Below are 22,877 nucleotides of genomic sequence, written 5' to 3'. Positions count from 1 at the left end.
CACCATGAGGAAGGATGTACAAGATTGCGTTAATTCATGTCCCCAATGTACACAACATAAATCTCCTCGTCTGCCTCCTGCAGGGTTACTTCGTCCTCTGCCTATCCCTGTGAGACCCTGGACTCACATTTCCATGGACTTCATCACTGACTTGCCCTGTTCCAAGGGTTGCAACACCGTTTGGGTTATCGTTGACCGTTTTTCGAAGATGGCACACTTTGTGCCCTTGACTGGTCTTCCGACAGCACCGAAACTGGCTCTATTGTTTATCCGAGAACATTTTCGTTTGCATGGGTTGCCACAAGAGATTGTTTCTGACCGTGGAGTACAGTTCACCGCCAGGTTTTGGAAAGCCCTTTGTTCAACTCTACACATTAAACTTAAGTTTTCGTCGGCTTATCATCCCCAAACAAATGGACAAACGGAACGAGTCAATCAAGATCTAGAGACTTTTCTTCGGTTGTATCTCTCTCCTTCACAGGACAACTGGGTGGAGTTGTTGCCTTGGGCGGAGTTTGCCCATAACCATTTGTTTCATTCTTCCACTGGGGAATCACCATTTTTCGTCAACTACGGGTTCCATCCCCGTGTTCCGGAATTTCCAAGCCTTCCGATAATAGAGGTTCCTGCTGTAGCGTCCACTCTACGACACTTTGGACAAATTTGGAGAAAGGTTCATGCTAATCTTAAGCAGGTTTCTGTTCGGTACAAGTTCTTTGCAGATAAGAAACGGCAAGCCGCACCTCAATATAAAGTTGGGGACAGGGTATGGCTGTCCACACGGAATCTCCGGTTGAAGGTGCCCACCATGAAATTCGCTCCAAGGTTCATCGGTCCTTACCCTGTGCTACAAGTCTTAAATCCTGTGGTCTGTAAACTGGGTTTGCCTGCCCATCTTCGCATACCTAACGCCTTCCATGTTTCTCTACTCCGTCCCCTCATACTGAATCGATTCCACTCAGCACTCCCAAGGCCAACGTCCGTAGTGGCAGAAGCTGGAGCGGAGTTTGAAATCAAAGCTATTCTGGACTCTCGTTATCTTCATAAAAAATTACAGTACTTGGTGGACTGGAAGGGTTATGGACCTGAGGAGAGAAGTTGGATTGGGGCTACTGAAGTAACGGCTCCTCGTCTGATTCGGATCTTCCACTCCAGACATCCGACTAAGCCCGGGAAGTGTCCAGGGGCCACTCCTGGAGGAGGGGGTACTGTCACGAACCTCGGGCAGCGGCGACCGCGCTTGTCCCTGCGGGTGGCCTGGTCTGCCCGGCGCCTCTCTTCCCCTGTCAGTCTCCGGCTTCAGCGGCGGGTCGGCGCTGCTCTCCGGCGGCTTCCCGGAAGCAAGGGCGCCGCCATCACAAGCAAGGGCAAGGAGGCGGAGCAGGTCTGACGTCACCTGCCTGCTCCGCCAATCAGGCTAGGGCGGGGAATTTAAAATCAGATACCAGGCAGAGATCCGATGCCTGAGTATCTTCGTTTCTCCTGTGGAAGCTATGATCCAGAGCTCCCTCGTCCCTGCAAGCATCCTGTGCTTCCAAGCATCCTGTCCCTGCAAGCATCCTGTGCTTCCAAGCATCCTGTGCCTACAAGCAACCTGTGCTTCCAAGCATCCTGTGCCTACAAGCAACCTGTGCTTCCAAGCATCCTGTGCCTACAAGCACCTCCGTGCCTCCAGTTACCTCCGTGTCTCCAAGCACCTCGTGCCTCCAAGCACCTCCGTGCCTCCAAGCACCTCCGTGCCTCCAAGCACCTCGTGCCTCCAAGCACCTCGTGCCTCCAAGCACCTCCGCGCCTCAAGCACCTCCGTGCCTCCAGTTACCTCCGTGCCTCCAGTTACCTCCGTGCCTCCAGTTACCTCCGTGCCTCCAAGCACCTCCGTGCCTCCAAGCACCTCGTGCCTCCAAGCACCCCGTGCCTCCAAGCACCTCCGCGCCTCAAAGCACCTCCGTGCCTCCAGTTACCTCCGTGTCTCCAAGCACCTCGTGCCTCCAAGCACCTCGTCCCTCCAAACACCTCGGTGTCTCCAAACACCTCCGTGCCTCCAAGCACCTCCGTGCCTCCAAACACCTCCGTGCCTCCAAGGGTCTCCCAGCACTCCCTGTACTCCCAGTACCTCAGTGCCTTCAATACCACAGTGTCTCCAATATCTCAGTACCCCAGCCTTCATTATTTCTACAAGTCTTGTCTTACAGGAGACCTACAAGAATTCCTCTGGGCCTCCCGCCTGCCGTCTTAGTTCTGCATGAGGAAGACCTACATCCGGCCATCTCTACTACGACCCAGTGGCGGTTCCTCTTCCCGGTCATCGGAAGAAGCCCCGAGTCCACAACACTCCCAAACCAGGTCAGTGATAGAGGGGTCTCGGCATTACAATTCTGCCGAGCAGCTACGTGGTCGGGGGAAAACACGTTTGTAAAATTCTACAAATTTGATACCCTGGCAAAAGAGGACTTGGAATTCTCTCATTCGGTGCTGCAGAGTCATCCGCACTCTCCCGCCCGTTTGGGAGCTTTGGTATAATCCCCATGGTCCTTTCAGGAACCCCAGCATCCACTTAGGACGATAGAGAAAATAAGAATTTACTTACCGATAATTCTATTTCTCGGAGTCCGTAGTGGATGCTGGGCGCCCATCCCAAGTGCGGATTATCTGCAATACTGTACATAGTTATTGTTAACAAATTCGGGTTATATTGTTAAGGAGCCATCTTTAAGAGGCTCTTTCTGTTATCATACTGTTAACTGGGTTTAGATCACAAGTTGTACGGTGTGATTGGTGTGGCTGGTATGAGTCTTACCCGGGATTCAAATTGCCTCCCTTATTGTGTACGCTCGTCCGGGCACAGTACCTAACTGGAGTCTGGAGGAGGGTCATAGGGGGAGGAGCCAGTGCACACCACCTGATCTGGTAAAAGCTTTACTTTTTTGTGCCCTGTCTCCTGCGGAGCCGCTATTCCCCATGGTCCTTTCAGGAACCCCAGCATCCACTACGGACTCCGAGAAATAGAATTATCGGTAAGTAAATTCTTATTTTTAGTTTGAATACACCCCACCCAAATCTTACTCTCTCTGCATAAGTTATGTCTGCCCCCCCTGCGGTGAACATGGTTTTGCCCAACTGCTAGCAAATTTGCTGCTGCGATCAACTCTGAATTAGGCCCTGTGTTTTTCTGAAATACAGTGTGTGATTCTACTGTTAGAATATCTGGCAAGAAGGCTGTGTGTCCCTCATGCAACACAAAGTTTTCCCCTTCACCAAGGGGGCTCTCTCCTCTGGACTCCGTGTTCTCTCCCTAGTAGTATTCAGAGCCAGAGTGGTTGGAATTATTTAAAAGAATGACTACTAATATTAATACTGAGCTGGCTACTGCCAGACAAGGAAGGCAGATACTAAAGAAATCTGTCGATGATTTTTTTTAGTCAAGGCTGCTGACCACATGCAGCCTCCTTTAGCCCCCCCCGCCCTGCTGGTCTCTAACAAACGCACACTTCCACATATACTCCAATCTGACTCTGATACTGACATTTTTTCGACAGGGTAGATTTCGCACCAGGTAATGATATACACACAAAAATAGTATATAACCAAAAAATAATCGACAATACAAGGTAATTACCTAAATAATGTCACTTTGGTGGTGCACCCTGAGTCAAACAGTGGAACCATTGAACACAAGTAGAGAAGAAGCAGGACTCTTTGTGGGTGCACTCTTGAGAAACATTACAATGCAAGGAATATGGTAAAAATTATAAAACATACTTTTAATAGATATCATTAAAAAATCTAGGGTATCCAAAATATGGGACAAACTAACATGTAAATCTAAAAAAGCTTTGGTATATCGATAACACCCTATTTATATATATATATATAAAGGGCAAGAAGCTCTAAAAATATATAGAGACCAAAGCCACTGCACTTATAAATTAGTCAACAAATTAGACCAAACTGGTCAGTAACATGGACTCACATGAAAAACATAATTTAAATGAACACAGTGAACTTGTGCCAGATGTAATAACTGAAACCAAATAGAAAACAATGGAAATTAGTACAGAAAAAAGTGATGCATAATGATTCTATTTGGTCTCAGTTATTACATCTAACACAAGTTCACTGTGTTCATTTAAATTATGTTTTCATGTGAGTCCATGTTACTGATCAGTTTGGTCTAATTTGTTGACTAATTTATAGGTGCTGTGGCTTTGGTCTCTATATATTTTTAGAGCTTCTCACCCTTTATATATAAATAGGGTGTTATCTATATACCAAAGCTTTTTTAGATTTACATGTTAGTTTGTCCCATATTTTGGATACCCTGGATTTTTTTATGATATCTATTAAAAGTATGTTTTATAATTTCTACCATATTCCTAGCATTGTAATGTTTCTCAAGAGTGCACCCACAAAGAGTCCTGCTTCTTCTCTACTTGTGTTCAATAATCTGATACTGACATGCCAGATCTGGATGAAGGTGAGGTGGACATGGAGGGGACAGTTCTCTGTGTTAGGGTGTGGAGGCCCTAATTTATTCTATTAGGGAAGTCCTTAACATACCGGATAAGGAGACAGAACCTGAGGAAGAGTTGTTTTATAATGTAAAGCCAAAATATTCTGCCACCTTCCCTGTCTCCAAGGAACTAAACTCACTCTTTAAAGAGGCGTGGGTCAATCCTGACAAGAAATTTCAAACCCCTAAACGGTTACTAAATTCTTTCCCTTTTCCACCTGAGGATAGGAAGGTCTGGGAGAACCCTCCATGTGTGGATACCTCAGTGTCTAGGCTGTCACGTAAGAATGTGCTGCCTGTACCTGGTGCTATCTTACTCAAAGACCCAGTTGACCGTAAAAATTGAGACTACACTCAAATCAATTTACACCGTGGTGGGCGTAGCACAGAGGCCCACCATTGCTTCTGGTTGGATCACTAGGGCCATGGTCAAATGGTCGGGTAATATAATAGAGGGGTTTAACACTCTACCTCAGGATGAGATCCTGACTCTACTGCATCATATCCAGGATGCTGATAATTTCATGAGTGAGGCGATCAAAGAAATAGGCTTCATTAATGCCTGTGCCACCGCGATGGTGGTCTCAGCTCGCAGAGCTCTGTGGCTACGACAATGGACAGCGGGAGCTGATTCCAAGAAGGCCGTGGAAAATCTTCCTTTTACAGGGGATGCCTTGTTTGGGGAAGAGCTGAACAAGTGGATTTCTCAAGCAACGGCAGGTAAGTCTACCTATCTGCCGTCTGCTGTGCCTCCGGCTAGATGTCCCTATCCTGGGCCCTCTCTGTAGTCCTTTCGTGTGGCCAGATTTAGAGGCAGAGCCAGGGGTGCCTCAAATGCAGCTAGAGGAAACAGAGGTAAACCCCGTAAACCAGCAGCTGCTTGATCTCTGGATCAGGCCTATGGATCCTCATCCACTAAGACCTCCACATGACGGTTGTCCCCAGCTGAAGGGGGACTTTCAAGTGGGTGCTCAATTTCAACACTTCACCCACATGTGGGCAGAATCCTGCCAGGACCCTTGGGTGAGGGACCTCATATCCTAGGGTTACCGGTTGGAATTTCAAGCACCCCCTCCTCTCAGATTCTTCAAGTAAAGCTTAACAGCTTCACTTGTAGCAAGGGTAACCTTGCAGGATGGCATTCAATAGCTACTACAAACAAAGGTTATTATTACGGTACCTCCTCTGTTGCACAACAGGGGATTTTATTCAAGCCTATTCGTGGTACCGAAACCGGACTGTTTGGCACGGCCGATCTTGAACCTCAAAAGTCTGAACCCGTATCTTCGGGTGTTCACGTTCAAGATGGAATCTCTAAGGGTGGTGGTCTCTGGCCTAGAAGAAGATATTTCCTGGTATCCCTGGATATCAAGGATGCATATCTGCACATACCGATATGGCCCCCTCATCGGGCTTATCTCAGATTCGCTATACTGGACCACCACTTCCAGTTGCAGGCCTTACCCTTTGGTCTCTCCACAGCTCCAAGGGTATTCACAAAAGTCATGGCGGAGATGATGCTGCAACTCCACATGATGGGATTCAACATAGTCTCCTACTTGGACGATCTCCTGATAAAGGCGGTGTCCAGGGAGAGTCTGCTGAACAGCATCAACTTGGCTACTCGTCTTCTTACGGAACATGAGTGGATCCTAAATTTCCAGAAATCTTACCTGGAACCATCACAGAGAAGAGACGAAAGTTTTGGATCCTGCACAGACCTGGATTCAAAATACACACATAATTATTTGAGAGCCAGAAATGGACAATAATATTTGGAAATTCCTATCTGTCCGTATGGCGGTGCGCCCGGAGTCATAAAACGGAAAGCAGTAGTAAATGTACAAGGAGAAAAGTATGACTCTTGTTTGGGCGCACTCTTATAATAAGAGTGCGCCCAAACAAGAGTCATACTTTTCTCCTTGTACATTTACTACCATCACAGAGAATTCAGTTCCTGGGGATTCTACTGAACATGGTATCTCAGAAGGTATTCCTCCCCATGGACAAGGGCTTGACAATCCAGGCTATGGTCCGCTCGGTGCTCAGACCCCGCAAGATCTCGGTTCACCTTTGCATCCATCTACAGGGCAAGATGGTGGCCTTCAACGAGGCAATCAAGTACGGCAGATTTCATGGCCATCCGTTCCATCTGGATCTGCTGGACAAGTGGTCAGGGTCTCATCTGCATATGTACCAGAGTATAGCTCTGTCTCCCAAAGCACGGATATCCCTGTTATGGTGGCTACAAGTCTCTCACCTGGTGGAGAGTAGGAGTTTCAGTACCAAATATTGGACTCTACTGACGGATGCCAGTCTCCGAGGTTTGGGGGCAGTGATCCAAGGGGCTCAGTTCCATGTTAGTGGTCGAGTCAGGAATCTTCACTCCTAATAAATGTTCTGGAACTCATGCCAATTTACAGTGCTCTTCTGCAGGCTTCTTATCTTCTCCGAAATCAGGCCATACAGGTACAGTCGGACAACGCCACAGAAGTGGCATACATAAACCGACAGGGAGTAACAAGAAGCAGGGCCACAATGCGAGAGGTGTCAAGGATACTCCTCTGGGCGGAAGCCAACAGAAGGGCTATCTCAGCTATATTCATTCCAGGAGTGGACAACTGGGAAGCAGACTTCCTCAGCAGACACGACCTCCATCCGGGGAATTGGGGCCTTCACCCTCATGTGTTTCAACAGCTAGTTCACCGGTGGGGCTGTCCACAGATAGACCTGATGGCATCTCGTCTCAACAAGAAGCTATGTCGCTACTGTTCCAGTACTAGGATTCTGCAGGCCGCAGCAGTGGACGCTCTGACGGCACCGTGGACTTAGCAGTTCATATACCTGTTTCCTCCAATTCCTCTCATTCCCAGAGTTCTAAAAAGGCTCAAAAGGGAAAACGTTCAGGCAATTCTAATTGCCCCGGATTGGCCTCGCCGAGCCTGGTATGCGGACCTCCTAACCATGTCTCTAGAAGAGCCCTGGCCTCTGCCGCTCCTCAAGGATCTTCTTCAACAAGGCCCGTTCATCTATCCAGACTCCCTGCAGCTACATTTAATGGCTTGGAGGTTGAAAGGGAGATCCTAGCCAGGAATGGGCTTCCCTCCAAGGTTATCACGACTAGGGTCTAAGCCCGGAAGGGGGTCACGTCTAACATTATCACCGAATCTGGAAGAAATATGTTTCGTGGTGTGAGGGTAGAAGATATTCTGCTATGGATTTTCAACTTGGCCGTTTTCTGCTCTTCCTGCAAGGAGGCGTGGATATGGGCCTACGATTGGGCTCCATCAGATTTCAGATTTCGGCTCTCTCCATATTCTTCCAGAGGCACCTTGCAGTAATTCCGGAGGTACAGATGTTCTTAAAGGGTATTCTACGCATTCAACCGCCCTTTGTTTCTCCCACAGCTCCGTGGAATCTCAATGTAGTCCTGACCTTTCTCCAATCGGACTGGTTTGAACCTTTACACAGGGTGGACTTGAAATGTCTTACTTGGAAAACTGTCATGTTACTGGTTTTGGCCTCTCCTGTAAGAGCCCTCATTTTTATATTTCACGAGGATAGGGCGGAGCTCAGGAGTCGCCCACAGTTTTTGCCGAATGTGGGATTGGCTTTTCACATGAATCAACCAATAGTGGTTCCGTTAATGTCTGACACATCGGTTGCTCTGAAGTCCTTGGACTTTGTTCGGGCTTTCAGGATTTACGTCAAGAGGACAGCTCGTCACATTCGCTTTTTGTCCTTTACAACACTGGCAAAATTGGATGTCCTGCTTCTAAGCAGTCCATTGCTCAATTGCTCAGTTTGACCATTCAACAGACCTATTCTGCGGCATTGCCACTACCGAGTTCTATTCAGACCCACTCCACTAGGTCAGTGGGTTCTTCCTGGGCGGCTGCCTGTGGCGTCTCAGCCTTACAGCTGTGTCGAGCAAGTACTTGGGCCGTTTTGAACACTTTCGTCAAGTTCTATAAGTTCGATACCTTGGCCAGCGAAGACCTTTAGTTTGGTCAGGCGGTTTTGCAGGGGTCTCAGCACTCTCCCACCTGTTCGGGGAGCTTTGGGACTTGCCCCATGGTACTAATCCATCCTAGTATCCCCCTAGGACGTTAGAGAAAATAGGAATTTAATACCGGTAATTTATTTTCTCGTAGTCCATAGGGGATACTGGGCGCCCGCCTCAGTGCATCGTGTTTCTTGCTTACCTGGTTGTAAGTTCTTGGTTGGGTCTGCTGTTACTGTTCCTATTACTGTTCGGGTTAGCGTTGCGATCCTTTGGTTTTCTCTAACGTCCTAAGTGGATGCTGGGGACTCCGTCAGGACCATGGGGAATAGCGGCTCCGCAGGAGACAGGGCACAAAAATAAAGCTTTAGGATCAGGTGGTGTGTACTGGCTCCTCCCCCTATGACCCTCCTCCAAGCCTCAGTTAGGTTTTTGTGCCCGTCCGAGCAGGGTGCAATCTAGGTGGCTCTCCTAAAGAGCTGCTTAGAAAAAGTTTTTTAGGTTTTTTATTTTCAGTGAGTCCTGCTGGCAACAGGCTCACTGCATCGAGGGACTTAGGGGAGAGAATTTCAACTCACCTGCGTGCAGGATGGATTGGATTCTTAGGCTACTGGACACCATTAGCTCCAGAGGGAGTCGGAACACAGGTCTCACCCTGGGGTTCGTCCCGGAGCCGCGCCGCCGACCCCCCTTACAGATGCTGAAGATTGAAGGTCCGGAAACAGGCGGCAGAAGGCTCTTCAGTCTTCATGAAGGTAGCGCACAGCACTGCAGCTGTGCGCCATTGTTGTCACACACTTCACACCAGACGGTCACGGAGGGTGCAGGGCGCTGCTGGGGGCGCCCTGGGCAGCAATATATAATACCTTTTATGGCAAAAGAATACATCACATATAGCCATTGAGGCTATATGTATGTATTTAACCCATGCCAAATGTCTAAAACTCCGGGAGAAAAGCCCGCCGGAATAGGGGGCGGGGCTTATTCTCCTCAGCACACAGCGCCATTTTCCTGCTCAGCTCCGCTGTGAGGAAGGCTCCCAGGACTCTCCCCTGCACTGCACTACAGAAACAGGGTAAAACAGAGAGGGGGGGCATATTTTGGCGATATTTTTATATATTTAAGCGGCTATAAGGAACAACACTTATATAGGGTTGTTCCCATATATATTATAGCGCTTGGGTGTGTGCTGGCAAACTCTCCCTCTGTCTCCCCAAAGGGCTAGTGGGGTCCTGTCTTCGATAAGAGCATTCCCTGTGTGTCTGCTGTGTGTCGGTACGTGTGTGTCGACATGTATGAGGACGATCTTGGCGTGGAGGCAGAGCAATTGCCGATAATGGTGATGTCACCCCCCAGGGAGTCGACACCGGAATGGATGGCTTTGTTTATGGAATTACGTGATAATGTCAGCACATTACAAAAATCAGTTGACGACATGAGACGGCCGGCAAACCAGTTAGTACCTGCCCAGGCGTCTCAGACACCGTCAGGGGCTGTAAAGCGCCCTTTACCTCAGTCGGTCGACACAGACCCAGACACAGACACTGAATCTAGTGTCGACGGTGATGAAACAAACGTATTTTCAAGTAGGGCCACACGTTATATGATCACGGCAATGAAGGAGGCTTTGCATATCTCTGATACTACAAGTACCACAAAAAGGGGTATTATGTGGGGGGTGAAAAAACTACCTGTAGTTTTTCCTGAATCAGAGGAATTAAATGATGTATGTGATGAAGCGTGGGTTAACCCAGATAGAAAAATGCTAATTTCAAAAAAGTTATTAGCATTATACCCTTTCCCGCCAGAGGTTAGGGCGCGCTGGGAAACACCCCCTAGGGTGGATAAGGCGCTCACACGCTTATCAAAACAAGTGGCGTTACCGTCTCCTGATACGGCCGCCCTCAAGGATCCAGCAGATAGGAGGCTGGAAACTACCTTAAAAAGTATATACACACATACTGGTGTTATACTGCGACCAGCCATCGCCTCAGCCTGGATGTGCAGTGCTGGGGTCGTCTGGTTGGATTCCCTGACTGAAAATATTGATACCCTGGATAGGGACAGTATTTTATTGACTATAGAGCAATTAAAGGATGCTTTCCTTTTATATGCGAGATGCGCAGAGAGATATTTGCACTCTGGCATCGAGAGTAAATGCGATGTCCATATCTGCCAGAAGGAGTTTATGGACGCGACAGTGGTCAGGTGATGCGGATTCCAAACGACATATGGAAGTATTGCCGTATAAAGGGGAGGAATTATTTGGCGTCGGTCTATCGGATCTGGTGGCTACGGCAACTGCCGGAAAATCCACTTTTTTACCTCAGACCCCCTCCCAACAGAAAAAGACACCGTCTTTTCAGCCGCAGTCCTTTCGTTCCTATAAGAACAAGCGGACAAAAGGACAGTCATATCTGCCTCGGGGCAGAGGAAGGGGTAAGAGAGGGCAGCAAGCAGCCCCTGCCCAGGAACAGAAGCCCTCCCAGGGTTCTGCAAAGCCCTCAGCATGACGCTGGGGCCTTACAAGCGGACTCAGGAACGGTGGGGGGTCGACTCAAGAATTTCAGCGCACAGTGGGCTTGCTCACAGGTGGACCCCTGGATTCTGCAGGTAGTATCTCAGGGTTACAGGTTGGAATTCGAGAAGTCTCCCCCTCGCCGGTTCCTAAAGTCTGCTTTGCCAACGTCTCCCTCAGACAGGGCGACGGTATTGGAAGCCATTCACAAGCTGTTTGCTCAGCAGGTGATAGTCAAGGTACCCCTCCTACAACAAGGAAAGGGGTATTACTCCACGCTATTTGTGGTACCGAAGCCGGACGGCTCGGTAAGACCTATTCTAAATCTCAAATCTTTGAACCTGTACATACAAAAATTCAAGTTCAAGATGGAGTCACTCAGAGCAGTGATAGCGAATCTGGAAGAAGGGGACTTTATGGTGTCCCTGGACATAAAGGACGCTTACCTGCATGTCCCAATTTGCCCTTCACATCAAGGGTACCTCAGGTTCGTGGTGCAAAACTGTCATTATCAGTTTCAGACGCTGCCGTTTGGATTGTCCACGGCACCTCGGGTCTTTACCAAGGTAATGGCCGAAATGATGATCCTTCTACGAAGAAGAGGCGTATTAATTATCCCTTACTTGGACGATCTCCTGATAAGGGCAAGATCCAGAGAACAGCTGGAAGACGGAGTAGCACTAACCCAACTAGTGCTGCAACAACACGGGTGGATTCTGAATTTTCCAAAATCTCAGTTGACCCCGACGACACGTCTGCTATTCCTGGGAATGATTCTGGACACGGTTCAGAAAAAGGTGTTTCTTCCGGAGGAGAAAGCCAGGGAGTTATCCGAACTTGTCAGGAACCTCCTAAAACCAGGGACAGTGTCTGTGCATCAATGCACAAGAGTCCTGGGAAAGATGGTGGCTTCTTACGAAGCGATTCCATTCGGCAGATTCCACGCACAAACTTTTCAGTGGGATCTGCTGGACAAATGGTCCGGATCGCATCTGCAGATGCATCAGCGGATAACCTTATCGCCACGGACAAGGGTGTCTCTTCTGTGGTGGTTGCAGAGTGCTCATCTGTTAGAGGGCCGCAGATTCGGCATACAGGACTGGGTCCTGGTGACCACGGATGCCAGTCTGAGAGGCTGGGGAGCGGTCACACAAGGAAGAAACTTCCAGGGAGTATGGTCAAGCCTGGAGATGTCTCTTCACATAAATATACTGGAGCTAAGAGCGATTTACAATGCTCTAAGTCTGGCAAAACCCCTGCTTCAGGGTCAGCCGGTGTTGATCCAGTCGGACAACATCACGGCAGTCGCCCACGTAAACAGACAGGGCGGCACAAGAAGCAGGACAGCAATGGCAGAAGCTGCAAGGATTCTTCGCTGGGCGGAAGATCATGTGATGGCACTGTCAGCGGTATTCATTCCGGGAGTGGACAACTGGGAAGCAGACTTCCTCAGCAGACACGATTTACACCCGGGAGAGTGGGGACTTCATCCAGAAGTCTTCCACATGATTGTGAACCGTTGGGAAAAACCAATGGTGGATATGATGGCGTCCCGCCTCAACAAAAAACTGGACAGGTATTGCGCCAGGTCAAGAGATCCTCAGGCAATAGCTGTGGACGCTCTGGTAACACCGTGGGTGTTCCAGTCAGAGTATGTGTTCCCTCCTCTGCCTCTCATACCAAAAGTACTGAGAATTATACGGCAAAAGGGAGTAAGAACGATACTAGTGGCTGCGGATTGGCCAAGAAGAACTTGGTACCCGGAACTTCAAGAGATGCTCACGGAGGATCCGTGGCCTCTACCTCTAAGACGGGACCTGCTTCAGCAGGGACCGTGTCTATTCCAAGACTTACTGCGGCTGCGTTTGACGGCATGGCGGTTGAACGCCGAATTCTAAAGGAAAAAGGCATTCCGGAAGAGGTCATTCCTACACTGGTAAAGGCCAGGAAGGAGGTGACTGCACAACATTATCACCGCATTTGGAGGAAATATGTTGCGTGGTGTGAGGCCAGGAAGGCCCCCACGGAGGAATTTCAACTGGGTCGATTCCTACATTTCCTGCAAACAGGATTGTCTATGGGCCTCAAATTGGGGTCCATTAAGGTTCAAATTTCGGCCCTGTCGATTTTCTTCCAGAAAGAATTGGCTTCAGTTCCTGAAGTCCAGACTTTTGTAAAAGGAGTACTACATATACAGCCCCCGGTTGTGCCCCCAGTGGCACCGTGGGATCTTAATGTAGTCTTGGATTTTCTCAAATCCCATTGGTTTGAGCCGCTCAAATCGGTGGAGCTGAAGTATCTCACATGGAAAGTAACCATGCTACTGGCCCTGGCTTCAGCCAGGAGAGTATCAGAATTGACGGCTTTATCATATAAGAGCCCATATCTGATTTTCCATACGGACAGGGCAGAACTGCGGACGCGTCCTCATTTTCTGCCTAAGGTGGTGTCAGCGTTTCACCTGAACCAGCCTATTGTGGTGCCTGCGGCTACTAACAAGTTGGAGGATTCCAAGTTGTTGGACGTGGTCCGGGCATTGAAAATATATATTTCAAGAACGGCGGGAGTCAGAAAGTCTGACTCACTGCTTATATTGTATGCACCCAACAAGATGGGTGCTCCTGCTTCTAAGCAGACGATTGCTCGTTGGATTTGTAGCACAATTCAACTTGCACTTTCTGTGGCAGGCTTGCCACAACCTAAATCTGTCAAGGCCCATTCCACAAGGAAAGTGGGCTCATCCTGGGCGGCTGCCCGGGGAGTCTCGGCATTACAACTCTGCCGAGCTGCTACTTGGTCAGGGACAAATACGTTTGCAAAATTCTACAAATTTGATACCCTGGCTGAGGAGGACCTTGAGTTCTCTCATTCGGTGCTGCAGAGTCATCCGCACTCTCCCGCCCGTTTGGGAGCTTTGGTATAATCCCCATGGTCCTGACGGAGTCCCCAGCATCCACTTAGGACGTTAGAGAAAATAAGAATTTACTTACCGATAATTCTATTTCTCGTAGTCCGTAGTGGATGCTGGGCGCCCATCCCAAGTGCGGATTGTCTGCAATACTTGTACATAGTTATTGTTACAAAAAAATCGGGTTGTTATTTGTTGTGAGCCGTCTGTTCAGAGGCTCCTCCGTTTGTCATACTGTTAACTGGGTTCAGATCACAAGTTATACGGTGTGGCTGGTATGAGTCTTACCCGGGGTTCAATATCCTTCCTTATTGTGTACGCTCGTCCGGGCACAGTATCCTAACTGAGGCTTGGAGGAGGGTCATAGGGGGAGGAGCCAGTACACACCACCTGATCCTAAAGCTTTATTTTTGTGCCCTGTCTCCTGCGGAGCCGCTATTCCCCATGGTCCTGACGGAGTCCCCAGCATCCACTACGGACTACGAGAAATAGAATTATCGGTAAGTAAATTCTTATTTTTGTTAGCGTGGCTCTCCTTTATTCTGGTTAGCATGGCTATCATTTGTTACTGTTGTGTGTTGGTTTGTTACCTCACCGCTGTTGTAATCTATTTTCCTTCTCTCAAAGTACAGTGGGGCAAAAAAGTATTTGGACAGCCACCGATTGTGCAAGTTGAACCACTTAAAAAGATGAGAGAGGTCTGTAATTTCCATCATAGGTACACTTCAACTGTGAGAGACAGAATCTGAAAAAAAAGGAAATCACATTGTATGATTTTTAAACAATTTACTTGTATATTCTTGTGGAACATAAATATTTGGACACCTACCAAGCAGCAAGATTTCTGGCTCTCACAGACCTGTTACTTCTTCTTTAAGAAGCTTTTCTTTCCTCCACTCGTTACCTGTATTATGGCACCTGTTTGAACTGGTTATCTGTATAAAAGACACCTGTCCACACCCTCAAACAGTCAGACTGCTACCTCTCCACCATGGCCAAGACCAGAGAGCTGTCTAAGGATGCAAGGGACAAAGTTGTAGAGCTGCACAAGGCTGGGATGAGCTACTCCACAATAGGCAAGCATCTCGGTGAGAAGAGATCAACTGTTGGCGCAATTATTAAAAAATGGAAGAAACACAAGATCACTGACAATCTCCCTTGACCTGAGGCTCCATGCAAGATCTCACCTCATGGGGTATCAATGATCTTGAGTACAGTGAGGAATCGGCCCAGAACTACACAGGGGGACCTGGTCAATGATCTCAAGAGAGTTGGGACCACAGTCACAAAGGTTACCATTAGTAACACACTACGTCGTCATGGATTGAAATCCTGCAGCACCAGAAAGGTCCCCCTGCTTAAGCCAGCACATGTCCAGGCCCGTCTAATGTTTGCCAGTGACCATCTGGATGATCCAGAAGAGGATTGCTATAATGTAATGTGGTCAAATGAGAGCAAAATCAAACTTTTTTGGTATAAACTCCACTTGCCGTGTTTGGAGGGAGAAGAATGATGAATGGCATCCCAAGAACACCATGCCCACTGTGAAGCATGGGGGTGGAAACATCATGCTTTGGGGCTGCTTTTCTGCAAAGGGGACAGGACGACTGATCCGTATTAAGGAAAGGATGAATGGGGCCATGTATCGTGAGATTTTGGGCAAAAACCGCCTTCCCTCAGTAAGAGCATTGAAGATGGAACGTGGCTGGGTTTTCCAGCATGACAATGACCCCAAACACACCGCCAGGGCAACGAAGGAGTGGCTCCGTAAGAAGCATTTCAAGGTCCTGGAGTGGCTTAACCAGTCTCCAGACTTCAACCCAATAGAAAATCTGTTGAGGGAGTTGAAAGTCCGTGTTGCCCGGCGACAGCCCCAAAACATGACAGATCTAGAGAATATCTGCATGGAAGAGTGGGCCAAAATACCTGCTACAATGTGTGTAATTGCCAATCGAGGTTATATTACAAAGTATTGAGTTAAACTTTTTGATTGTCCAAATATTTATTTTCTGCAAGAATATACTAATAAATTGTTTAAAAATCATACAATGTGATTTCCTAGGTTTTTTTTTTTTCAGATTCTGTCTCTCACACTTGAAGTTTACCTATGATGGAAATTACAGACGTCTCTCATCTTTTTAAGTGGATCAACTTGCACAATCAGTGGCTGTCCAAATACTTTTTTGCCCCACTGTATGTCCGTCTCCTTAGGCACAGTTTTCCTAGAGTCTGGTGGAGGGGCATAGAGGGGAGGAGCCAGCACACACTGAACATTTCTTGTAGTGCCAGGCTCTAATGGATCCGATCCATACCCCATGGTACTAATCCATCCCAGTATCCCCTACGGACTACGAGAAAAGGAATTACCGGTAGGTATTAAATTCCTATTTTTACTACGGGTCTGCCTCAGTGCCCTCAAAAGGCAAGAGCATTAGAAACAGCTATCCAAAGGTTGCTTCTAACAGAAGTGATAGTACCAGTGCCGGTACCTCAGAAAGAGACGAGTTTTTATTAAAATCTTTTTGTGATACCCAAGGCAGATGGCTCGGTCAGGCCCATTCTAAACTTAAAGGTATTAAACCAATTCCTTACAGTTTACCAGTTCAAGATGGAATCGATAGTCAGTCAATGCAGGATTGGAACAGCAGGAATCCATGGTGTCTATGGACATAAAGTATGCGTACCTCCATGTTCCAATTTAAACTCTACATCAAGCATATCTGAGGTTTGCTGTGGAGATGAACCACTACCAATTCAGAGCACTACCGTTCGGTCTGTCCTCTGCTCCAAGGATCTTCACAAAGGTCATGGCAGGCATGGTAGTAAAATTAAGATCTATGGGGGTAACAATTATACCTTACCTGGATGACCTTCTTATCAAGGCCCTGTATCCGGAAATCTTGATCAGGGGTGCAAAAATTACTCATCAGGTCCTGACTCTGCACAGTTGGATTGTCAATTTAAATAAAATCCAACTTACAACCAACCCAAAGACTTCAATTCTTGGGTCTTATTCTGGATACGATACAGCTAAAAGTCTTCCTACCGGAAGACCAAGATTCATGGCATCAGACACATGGCTCACCAGGTCTTGCAAAATCAGACGGTGTCTCTACAACTTTTCATACGGCTTCTTGGGAAGATGGTAGCATCCTTCGAAGCGATTCAGTATGGCAGGCTTCACTCAAGAACGTTCCAGATTAACCTGATTTCACAGGGGGCAGGTATGCACCTGTTCCTTCACAGGAAGATTCGCTTGTCATCTCAGGCCAGAATTTTGTTGATTTGGTGTTCGATACACAGAAACCTATTAGCGGGAAAACGTTTTGGAATCTGGGATTGGATCATCTTGACAACGGATGCAAGTCTCAGAGGTTGGGGTGCAGTTCTGGACAACCATCAATTTCAGGGGAGATGGTCCCAGAATGAGATTCGTCTGCCAATAAATGTGCTGGAGCTCCAAGCTATCTACAATGCGCTTCTTCAAGCGGAGGGCTTAGTACGAGCTCAGCGCGTGAGAGTACAATCGGACAATGTCACAGCAGCGGCTTATATAAACCGCCAGGAAGGAACAAAGAGCCAGATGGCCTTAAGGGAAGCCACAAAGACTATGTCTTGGGCAGAAAAACTTGAAATAATTCTGTCAGCAGTCTTCATTCCAGGAATAGACAACTGGGAGGTGGATTATCTCAGCCGTCAAGACATGCACCCAGGAGAGTGGAGTCAACACCCCCAAGTCTTCGATGCAGTGGTAAGATGGTGGGGGTTACCACAAGTAGATCTAATGGCATCCCGACACAATTGTCAACTTCCAAGATATGTGACCAGAACAAGGCATCCTGCAGCAGAAGCAGTGGACGCGCTAACGATTCGCTGGCCTTACGAACTGGTTTATATCTTTCCGCCATTTCCTCTCAGGAAAGAGCGTGGGTAATTCTGATAGCACTGGACTGGCCTCGCAGAAGTTGGTACTCTGATCTGAAGGGTCTCCTAGCAAAGGAGCCTTGGAGGTTGCCGCAGAGGAAGGATCTGTTGTCACAGGGACCATTCCTACACCCAGACCTGAACCGCCTGCGTTTGACGGTGTGGTTCTTGAGACCAGGATACTGAGGGAAAGGGGCATTCCCAGTGCAGCTATCCCTACAATGTTAGCGGCATGAAAGCCAGTTGCTGCAGCACACTATCATGGAATTTGGAAAAGATACATGGATTGGTGCCAGCCTAGGGGTTGGAACCCCAGACAGTTTTGTCTTACCAGATTGTTGCACTTTCTACAAGCTGGGTTAGACGGAGGTTTGAGGTTAGGGTCATTAAAAGTACAAGTCTCGGCCCTTCCAATCTTCTTCCAACAACATCTGACGTCCTTACAGGAGGCAAAGGGAAGGGGGCCCTAATTTGCACAACATAATTAGGTAATGAGGTGCTACTCTGCTTGAGACTTAATACAGTGTACAGAGGGAAAAAGTAGCAGGTGCACTATCACACACTAGCTCAACCTGTAATAACCAGAGGCATTTAGCATATTCCTGGCCAGGGATATGAGCTTACCCACTGCGCCAAGGTAGCCTCTCATTGGGTAACACTAACTACAGGGGTTCAGGTCCGGGGGGCAGGACACCCCAAAGCCACCCAGCCAGACAACCCCAGGGCACCGCAAGAGTGATACAAACAAAGAGTTAAGTGGGTAGGAGCAGCTACTGCTGCATGTGTGAGTAATGTGAAGAGTGAAAGAAATTGGTGTGAAAGTGTTACATATATATAAAACAAACTATAAGTGCCATAGTGTATTGAAATAAATGTTAAATTGCGGTGCCCCGGGGGTGCCCAGCCACGGCAGGTCCAGGGAACCCCGCGCCCCAGAGAATCCCCCCAATATTGACTGCCATAGTAAAAAAAATGTAGGAGTCTTACCTCAGTGTGCTCATTCCACATATGCAGGCAAGAGTGCTGGACTTTCTATTTAAAATCAGTGAGGGGTGGGTGGGGCAGGGTGCTAAATTAGGCTGAAGGTGTCGCCTACCTTCAGAAATATGTATAAATACATAGAATCAGTTACAAAGGGAAGGGGGCCCTAATTTGCACACCATAATTAGGTAATGAGGTGCTACTCTGCTTGAGACTTAATACAGTGTACAGAGGGAGAAAGTAGCAGGATGCTTCAATAGTGGCCTTCAGCTCTTCTGCATTGTTCGGTCTTATGTCTCTCATCTTTCTCTTGGCAATGCCCCATAGATTATCTATGTGGTTCAGGTCAGGCAAGTTTGCTGGCCAATACAGCACAGTAATCCCCACGGTCATTAAACCAGGTTTTGGTACTTTTGGCAGTGTGGGCAAGTGCAAAGTCCTGCTGGAAAATGAAGTCAGTATCTCCATAAAGCTTGTCTGCTGAAGAAAACGTGAAGTGCTCTAAAATGTCCTGGTAGACGGCTGCGTTGACTCTGGACTTAATAAAGCACAGTAGACCAACACCAGCAGATGACATGGCTCCCCAATCAACACAGACTGTAGTAACTTCACACTGGACTTCTAGCATCTTGGATTGTGTGCCTCTCCATTCTTCCTCCGTACTATGGGACCTTAGTTTCTAAATAAGATGCAAAATTTGGTCTCATCAGAAAAGAGGACTTTGGACCACTGAGCAACAGACCAGTTCTTTTTTTCTTTAGCCCAGGTAAGATGCTTCTGACATTGTTTGTTGTTCAGGAGCGGCCTGACAAAGAGGAATACGACATTTGAAGCCCATGTCCAGGATCCGTCTGCGTGTGGTGGCTCTTGATGCACTAACTCCAGCCGCAGTCCACTCCTTATGAAGTTCCCCCACACTTTTGAATGGCCTTTTCCTGACAATCCTCTCCAGGCTGGGGTCATCCCTGCTACTTGTGCACTTTTTTCTTCCACACTTTTGCTTTCCACTTAATTTTCTATTGATGTGCTTTGATGCAGCACTTTGAGAATATCCAACTTCTTTTGCCAATTCCTTTTGAGGCTTTCCCTCCTTGTAGAGGGTGTCAATGATGGTTTTCTGCACAACTGTCAGGTCAGCAGTCTTCCCCATGACTGTGAATTGTACCTAACCAGACTGAGAGACCATTTAAACACTCAGGAACCCTTTGCAGGTGGTTTGGATTAATTAGCTGATCAGGGTGTGACACTTTGAGCCTACAATATTGAACATTTTCACAATATTCTAATTTTCTGAGATTTTGGATTTGGGGTGATCTTAAGCTGTAAGCCACAATCATCAAAATTATAACAAATAAAGGCTTGAAATATCTCACTGTGCATGTAATGAGTCTATATAATATATTCGTTTCACCTTTTAAGTTGAATTACTGAAATAAATGAACTTTTGCACAATATTCTAATTTTCTCAGTTTAACCTGTATGTTACATTTTCTGCGTCTCTCAGCTGTATGACAATAGCCATCTTCTGAGCATATATGAGTATTAGTGTGAGAATGAACCTCCTATTTACTTGCAGAAATATTATCACTGTGTTCCCGATATCCTATTTCTGAAGTTATTAAACTGGAGGCAGTTCCCAGTTTTAAAGGCTCCTGATTGGCTGTTAATATTCACATGAAAACACCGTGTAACTTTTTTTATACTTTGAATCAAGAATGTATGTTTGTTCATTTACATGAAAAGTTGTACTGTTTTTATTATTGTTGTCAGATTTTTCAAATCTGCATAACAAGAAAAGTTTAGCAGTATGGCATACCTCCCAACTGTCCTGATTTTCGCGGTACAGTCCCGTTTTTTGGGGTCTGTTCCGCTGTCCCTCCCGCAGGCCGCAGTGTCCCGCGGTGGTGGTGGGGGGGCAGTTGGGAGGCTCCCTATCACTCGCTGCTCTGCTCAGGTCAGAGCAGAGCAGCGGCGAATAGACGCTGTGCACATGTGCACAGCGTCTGTTTCAGTGAGGCAGAGGGGGCATGGCCAGTAGCTCACAGAGCGCTGGCCATGCCCCCACTGTGATGAAAATTGGAGGCGTGGCGCGCGATCTCGACATCCACGTGAAGCAACGCCCCCTTCCAACAGGCCATGCCACTTTTTGGCGCCACTCTGCTGCACCGCGCGAGGAGTCCCTCCTTGGAACATCAGAAAGTTGAGAGGTATGGTATGGCATGGCCATTCAGATAAGACTATGAAAAGAAAACTTTATGGATAGATTGGTATGCTAAATTTACATTAATTTATAACATATATTGTTTTGCAAAACAATGATTTATTATACCATTAAATCTTTTATTTTGCTCTGCTTAATACCTGTTTTGAATTTTGCAGGGAAAATACACTTTTGCAGATGGACTTCAGTATGAAAAGGAGAAATGGCATTACTGTGATGGTTATGACAGAAGATTTTATACGGAAATGTGTTCTGGTTTGAAACCTGCAGGTGCTATTACAGTTGTATAAACAAATTATCTTAAATGCACATTTAATAGTTTGAAAGTTATGCAGTCTGCTGATGTAATTTCATTTGTTGTCTCACTTGTTACAGGTGACAATTATTAACATAGATAAGAACTATTATGACATGTGATAATTGAGGTTTGTTCTTTTAGCCTGTATCTGATCTATTTTATGATTATAAAACAGAAATTGATAAATCTCATCACCGAAAGAATAGTCATCACACATGGAAAGCGCAACAGAATTTGCTGCGCTATGTAAGAAACTGTTAATAAAATAAATAAATGGATGCAGGAAATTATCTTTACAGGTCATGGTCATACGAAAATGGTGCATGAAGTTTAAATGTAATATCCTGTTTACTCTCACCTATTCACATTATGAGGCCCATAAGTCAGCTCCACGTTCCAAATCACAGATTGCATGCCATTATGGTACAGAAATATTGCTTGCTTTTGCTCATATCTCAGTTGGGGGTACAAGCTGAAGCAAGCAAGATTTCCCTGGCCAGATATAGCACAAAGTACAATATTAGCACATGAGGTTCCATGAGAATGAAATCACCCGCTAGAAGTACAGCAGATCACAGACATTGGATGAAACACTTGTGTGTAAGCGCTTATTGATCAGACTAGACAACCTGTTCTTTAAAAGCTTTGATATTGAGCATAAAGGACATGTGGGAATACAAGCAGATATCAATGCATAAGCATTTTTGTTTTAGGTAGCTCCCAACTCACAAATCTGGATCCTCCTCGACAAATCCCAGAAGGCCATTATGATTGTGGCGATGGATTTTATGACCCAGTCTCTCGTGTTGTGACTGACTACCAGCACCGATTTCTGAGAAATGCCGGTTAGCATTCAGCTATTAAATCTGTTGTGCTTATTGTTTTCTTTATTTGCTTTTTCTTAGCTTTAGAGGTAAAGGTGGTTCCTCTTAATTTGTAGCAATTACTGTAGTTGTCATAATTAATTTTCTCTAATGTCCTAGAGGATGCTGGGACTCCGTAAGGACCATGGGGATAGACGGGCTCCGCAGGAGACATGGACACTTTAAGAAAGACTTTGACTCTGGGTGTGCACTGGCTCCTCCCTCTATGCCCCTCATCCAGACCTCAGTTTGATAATGTGCCCAGTGGAGACTGGGTGCATTTCAGGAGCTCTCCTGTGTTTCCTGTAAGAAAGCATTTTTGTTAGGTTTTTTATTTTCAGGGAGCCTGCTGGCAACAGACTCCCTGCATCGAGGGACTGAGGAGAGAGAAACAGACCCACTTCTCTGAGTTTCAGGGCTCTGTTTCTTAGGCTACTGGACACCATTAGCTCCAGAGGGATCGGTACGCAGGTCTCACCCTCGCCGTCCGTCCCAGAGCCGCGCTGCCGTCCTCCTCGCAGAGCCGGAAGAAAGAAGCCGGGTGAGTATGTGAGGAAAAGACCATCTGAGGCGGCAGAAGACACCTTGGCCCTCATTCCGAGTTGTTCGCTCGCAAGCTGCTTTTAGCAGCATTGCACACGCTAAGCCGCC

The 22,877-nt window shown here is 47.1% G+C and overlaps 1 protein-coding gene across 1 annotated transcript in view; it reads left to right on the top strand.

Annotated features, from left to right (window-relative positions):
- The window catches only part of MORN5 (MORN repeat containing 5), a 139,987-nt gene that overhangs the window by 16,404 nt on the left and 100,706 nt on the right, over positions 1–22,877 (top strand). Inside the window, exons 3-4 of the mRNA XM_063936939.1 lie at positions 21,224–21,335; positions 22,077–22,208. Coding sequence (XP_063793009.1) covers positions 21,224–21,335; positions 22,077–22,208 — 244 coding nt within the window. The remainder of the gene's footprint in view (positions 1–21,223; positions 21,336–22,076; positions 22,209–22,877) is intronic.

Source organism: Pseudophryne corroboree, chromosome 8 (assembly GCF_028390025.1).
Source record: "Pseudophryne corroboree isolate aPseCor3 chromosome 8, aPseCor3.hap2, whole genome shotgun sequence".
Classification (NCBI taxonomy): Eukaryota; Metazoa; Chordata; class Amphibia; order Anura; family Myobatrachidae; genus Pseudophryne; species Pseudophryne corroboree.
This window is presented reverse-complemented; position numbering and strand designations above follow the sequence as displayed.